Here is a 5,660-nt window from a genome sequence, read left to right on the forward strand (position 1 = left end):
GTACAAAATTTAAGTCAATTAAAATCAATTTTTTTATCGTTATTTCACTATTACAGTCGTCATTTTTGAATTCTTTTCTTACAGATAGGACCCACTTTAACTTTAGCGATAAAAAAATAAATTATCAAAATTCCTACCAAACAAGCACTAGAATTTTATATTTTTGCAGGCAGGAAAATTGCAACTCAAAGAATTGTCATCATCTTAAAACGTCCTAGACATGAATTTATATGTCCCCCCCACGCCTCGCACCCCCCACAAAACCAAATACCCCAACTAAATCTACTCCAATTATTGGTACTGTAGGTGTGATGAATTATAGCGTACTGAATTTAGGAAACTAATGCTAACATCAATGCATTATCAGGATAAATGTAGATTTTTTTTAAAAATAAAGTTTGTGAAAAATAAAATTTTTGAAGAATATGTGGTTAAAAAAATAAAAAGAAGTTAGGAATTCATGTGTAAAATTATTTTATTAAACAAATGTATGATTCAAAAATGAGTGTGAAGAAAATTGAATTAAAGAAATTGTACCAATATAGGCTAATTCTCCTAAAAGAAGAACCATATAACTACGCCCCAACCCCACTTTCTTCCATCAAATAAACATCTCACATGTTAGGAGTCAAGACCACACAAAATGGAATAATTCTCTCGAAATTTATAATAAAAAAAAAAAATTGAGATAAACATGTAATTTATTGTTTTGAACTCTTTCCAAATTGACCAGCTATTGAGGAAATGTAGTAGTGAAATGTCTGTACAGAGTTGCGTCTCTCTTAATCAAACATCTTAATTATCGAATTTAAAACATTATTCAATCTGTAAATCGGATTTACATATTTTTTATATTGGGAAAAAATTTAAGGGTTACTTAAATAGTTGACTTATGTTGTAATTTGAGGTGGTGTACTTCCATCTTTACAAGAGTTTGTCATCGTCCTCTCAACAAAGAAGGCCTTGTTAACTTTCTTAGACAAGTCGGTATTTTAAAAAGTCCTCATTGATTTCACGTATGACATGAGAGATAAAAACTTCACTAATTTTTGAACTGAAATATTGGATAGAGAAGTGTAAATATCTTGTCACGCTATCCGACTCCACAACATTATCATTTACATTTTGTCTAAATGATTATTTTATTTTATTTAGGAGGTTGTGGATTGAAATTAGAAGCAGCAAAGTGGGGAGCCCAAAGGGTTTTGAATACAGTGCATGTTGGCATCATGGTTTACATGTAATGCTGTCGACATCACAACAAAGGGCCATTGGCTAGGAGAAAATAAAATTGTTTTTGTCGCCTTAAATAAAATCAAAATGAAGTTTCCTTCGTCTCCCCATTGTCGCAAAACAACACTGCCTTCCAAACAATTTTGTAATCATCCCATGTTACATAAATTGATATTTTCATCATTTTGTGATCAACTATTACTCGTGGATTCATTATAATAAAATTATACACCATCAACTTCGAGTCGACTTATTATTTCATATTAATATTTTATTATATATATAATTTTAAACTCAAATGCACAAATTATACGATATGTCAATGGAGCATTATTTTTATAAGATGTAATTGTTGACAAGCTTGTACTACTACTAGTAATAGTCCACAATAGTTTTGGGGCAACTTTCATCCGATAGATAATCTCCGTTCAAACATGGAGGGATGAAAGGTGGAGTCGTACATCTCAAAAGTGCCCAATTCGCCCCTTGAAAGAATGGATGGCGTCTAATGGCTGACGCGCCCATTTTCGATCCCATTCGATACTCTGGTTCTTTAACAAGCAATTGAGATATTAGGTCCTTTACCACGGCGGGTATCACAGGCTCTTTAGGAAACTCAAGGGCTCGAGCAATGATGTTCGCTAGGGTTAGCTCATGGTCCATACCACGAAATGGTGTCACGCCGTAAAATAACTCAAAAATGAATATCCCTAAGGTCCACCAGTCCACTGCACTTCCATGGCCTTCCCCAGATACTATCTCCGGAGCCAAGTACTCATGGGTCCCAACAAATGACATAGATCTAACATCAATCGGCTCGGCGACAAATTCTGGACCTATGTGGCAGCCTTGCTTCTTTTTACGCTTGCGCTTGGGATGGAAGCACGATACTGCAGGAACGATACAGTTGGGAAGAATGCAAGAAGTCGAGCCAAATGATGTTGGGTCGATTCTATACTCACTTGTTGGCAATGCATTAGACCGATTTTGAGTAGATATTACTTGTACCGGCGTAGACGTCGAGGCATCGCATCTTAAAGAGAGATCAAAATCAGTCAACATTATATGACCATCTGTTCGAACTAATACATTTTCAGGCTTGAGATCGCGATATACTATTCCCATCATGTGTAGGTACTCCAAAGCAACCACAATCTCGGATGCGTAAAATCTGGGATTATCATTAAATTAAACACACAATTAATTAAATAAACTAAATAATTATTGAAACTGCGATAGATATATCAATGGGACAGATATACTAACAAGAAAAATCTTACAGGAGTAGTTAGCTGTTAGCTAATGACACCATTAATTATTGATTAGGCCTAATTTTTATATTATACGTTATCACTACAAAAATGAGAATATTAGTCTATCATTTGTGAAATTTTACAAAGACATTATCAACTTTATTCGACTGATTGTAGGAATTATAGAAATATAAAGAATCGTTTGCCATACCAGTGACCCGATGACCTTGGCCAAGTCGATGTTCGGGTTTGATTTGATAACTATGCTTGTAAGACTAATTTTTCACGAAAAACTAATAGCCGCTATAAGTTTCCTACATTTACCCATAAAACAAAACCTTGAATCAAGTCCAATAATTCCACCTAGCTTTCTTCCAAATTAATTAATTTACTTTTTTACACTTCATTGAAGACCAGAAAGAAGCTATACCTCTTCTTAACATAGCTACATTGTCCGTACCTCCCTAGCTTCAATTGGACTTAATTGTCAAAGAAAAAATCAATCAGGTGTCCCATTATAATTAACTAAACATATGGGGTGGGGCCATCATAAATTCCAAGAGTTGCTTTTAACGGAAACCCCCCTAAATACAGCAAAAGGGAACAGAACGGAGCACATTCCGTTGAAATTGCCCTCCATTTAAGGATAAAGACCGAATGGGACGAATTAGAAAATTCCATATTTACAGTTTTTAACCTTTAATAATTCATGGAAAACGTTATTTAGGTTCCTTTTGACATGATTTCTATTTTTGCTAATATTTTTTGTAGAAAATCTTTTACTTCAAGCTAGTTTCATCTAAACTCTTACTATCAAAATAAATAATTCTAAAAAATTATTTGAATACGTTTAAAAAATATTACTTTTGACTTTTCAAATGTTCAAGTAAACGAACCCTTGATTGTATCCTTAGTCACACGAACCGCTACTATACTACAACAACTTTAGTAAAGTCAACTATAATATTAGTCTAACGACTATAAAAATAAAAATCAAAACCTCAAATATCCTGGACAAATCTCATCTACAACCAACAGCCCCTTTGATGAGGAGTACAAATGAGACCGCAAGGAACCAGATAGAAACACCAAGTGTAAATCGCTTTTTGTACACTATTATTCATGGCCTTCTCAAAAGGGTAGGGTCACCCATTGTATGTGAAAGGCTCGTAAACAAAGCTGTCAAAAATGCCGTAATGGTAGCAGATCCCTCGCTACAGTGAATCTCGGTTTACAGTAAAAAAAAGTTGAACCCCAACCTTAAGGGCCTCCACCGACCCTGTCCTGAGCCATCGTGGAGAAGGTAAATCGCAGGATGTGCCTCTCAGGAGCCAGGGTGGAGAGCATATGAATAGGCCAAGACTGTTAACCCATATGGTAACTCCCGTTTGTAACAAAGTCAATTCCACCTTGCGGGAAATCTCGATTTACAGTAGATTTCAGTTCTGGTGTACACGAGTCACGACGCTAATAGCTTGGGCCCCACTATCAGCTCTACGTCAGGTAGTGGACCATAAGATATGACTCACCTCTCTCGTCACTTTCAATTTCAACGTCATATCCAAATTCCAATTTTTTTTTCCCCCGAATAAAGTACTCTTTTTTTCACTGTTCAATTTTCAATAAAATGATATTTCTCGCAAAATTCAAAATTTTTTCATATTTTTTAACTACAAGTCTGCTATCCTAAAACACAGCCTTGGATTAAAATGGGGCTCAAGCATGCTAAAATTTTAGCCAAAAGATGAAGTTAAAATTTTTTCAAATTTTGATTAATAATTTTTAATAAAATGATTTAGATCATATGATTAATGGCATCATAAAATCTACAGATATGATTATGAAAAAAATTGTTACTACAAGAGGCTAAAACAGTGGTGGAGGAGAGGACATAGTGGTAAAATGCGTACCTGACGGAGGATTCCGGGAAGCGTTTACACGGCTGAGCTTGGCGGAGGACGTGAAGGTCGCCGCCGGGGCAAAACTCCGTCAACAGACACGACCACTTGGGAGAGTCAATGGAAGCGTAAAGCGTGGGTAAAAATGGATGTTCGAGCATTTCAAGGATTTCTTTTTCTGTCCTTGCTCTACCTTCTTTATTACGGCTGGCGAGTTCCTTCTTGTCCATAACCTTAGCCGCGAAGAGAGCCGCCGGGGAGGAGGAATTAGGCTGCTCCTCCGAGGATGGAGACGGCGAGGGTGACTTGATTTTGGCTAAGTACACGGATCCGATATCTCCGGAGCCGAGACGGTGGAGGAAGTGAAGATCGGAGAGGGTGAGGCAATGGAAGCGGCGGATGGTATCCCAGCAGGGGTCGCCGGATGGAGTGGTGGAGGAGTGACGGGAGAAGTGATGGGCTGAGGAGGAGAAGGTCCAAGTGGTGGTTTCAGAGCCAGAACTGGTGGAGCGGTGGATGTCAGTGGCGGTGGTAGTGGTGATGGAGTTGAAGCTCATGCTTTGTAAATCGTCGACTATGTCATCAACCCATGGCTCCACGGGTTTCTGTTCCATGGCTTATGGGTAAAACCTTACAATGGCTTCACTCTGTACAGTTTCAGAGAGGAGATGTGGACTGGTGTTTGTGTGGATGTGAAGGGACATTGGGATGGAGGTTTGGAAAAGGGTGTGAAATAGGAAAACGCGACATTTATATGCTGTTCGTGCTAAATATATTAATTATAATGTTATCTAGACATCTAAACATCAATTTAAATGTCAACATATCCTTCAAAGGCATAATTCAGTAGTGCAAAAAATGGGAGTGATGTAGTCTCAATCTTGCTGATAGTCGCAGTGTAAGGGTTTAACTCCTAAGATATGGAATTAGGCTCTTTGTGAACATCAATGTATGGACAAGTTCTTGTTCCCTGACTTGATGAGGCATATCACCCGATTTACCTTCCTCACGATACCTCAGGGACGGGGCGATGGAGGCCATCAAGGTTGGGATTCAACCTTTTAGATGTCATCGTATTATAGGCATGTTTGAACCACATTTTTTTAAAAAAATATATTTTTAAACAGTGATTTGATATCATTTCAATCACATTTTTCAATAAAATAATATTACACGTAAATTCAAAATTTTTCCTTATTTTTTAAACACACATTTTTCAACAATATACTATTCAAAAATTCATTCTAATGAAAATAATGTGGCTCAAACAATGGCT

The 5,660-nt window shown here is 36.9% G+C and overlaps 1 protein-coding gene across 1 annotated transcript; it reads right to left on the reverse strand.

Annotated features, from left to right (window-relative positions):
- Positions 1-1,548: 1,548 nt before the first annotated feature.
- On the reverse strand, positions 1,549-5,134 carry LOC111391321 (serine/threonine-protein kinase D6PKL2). Its single transcript, XM_023016523.1, has 2 exons — positions 4,397-5,134; positions 1,549-2,404 (listed from the first exon to the last, which is right to left on the reverse strand). The coding sequence occupies exons 1-2, from the start codon at positions 4,996-4,998 to the stop codon at positions 1,606-1,608; spliced, it is 1,401 nt and encodes a 466-aa protein (XP_022872291.1). The 5' UTR covers positions 4,999-5,134; the 3' UTR covers positions 1,549-1,605.
- Between the last annotated feature and the right edge of the window lie 526 nt (positions 5,135-5,660).

The sequence above is a fragment of the Olea europaea genome, unplaced genomic scaffold, assembly GCF_002742605.1.
Source record: "Olea europaea var. sylvestris unplaced genomic scaffold, O_europaea_v1 scaffold775, whole genome shotgun sequence".
Taxonomy (NCBI): domain Eukaryota; kingdom Viridiplantae; phylum Streptophyta; class Magnoliopsida; order Lamiales; family Oleaceae; genus Olea; species Olea europaea.

What these genes read in the sequence shown, in the direction of transcription:
- LOC111391321 (XM_023016523.1), bottom strand. Translation starts at nt 4,998, where the DNA reads ATGGAACAGAAACCCGTGGAGCCATGGGTTGATGACATAGTCGACGAT. An exon ending in TTCCCGGAATCCTCCGTCAG is followed by an intron (nt 2,405 to 4,396) that starts GTACGCATTTTA and finishes TGATAATCCCAG; the next exon opens with ATTTTACGCATCCGAGATTG.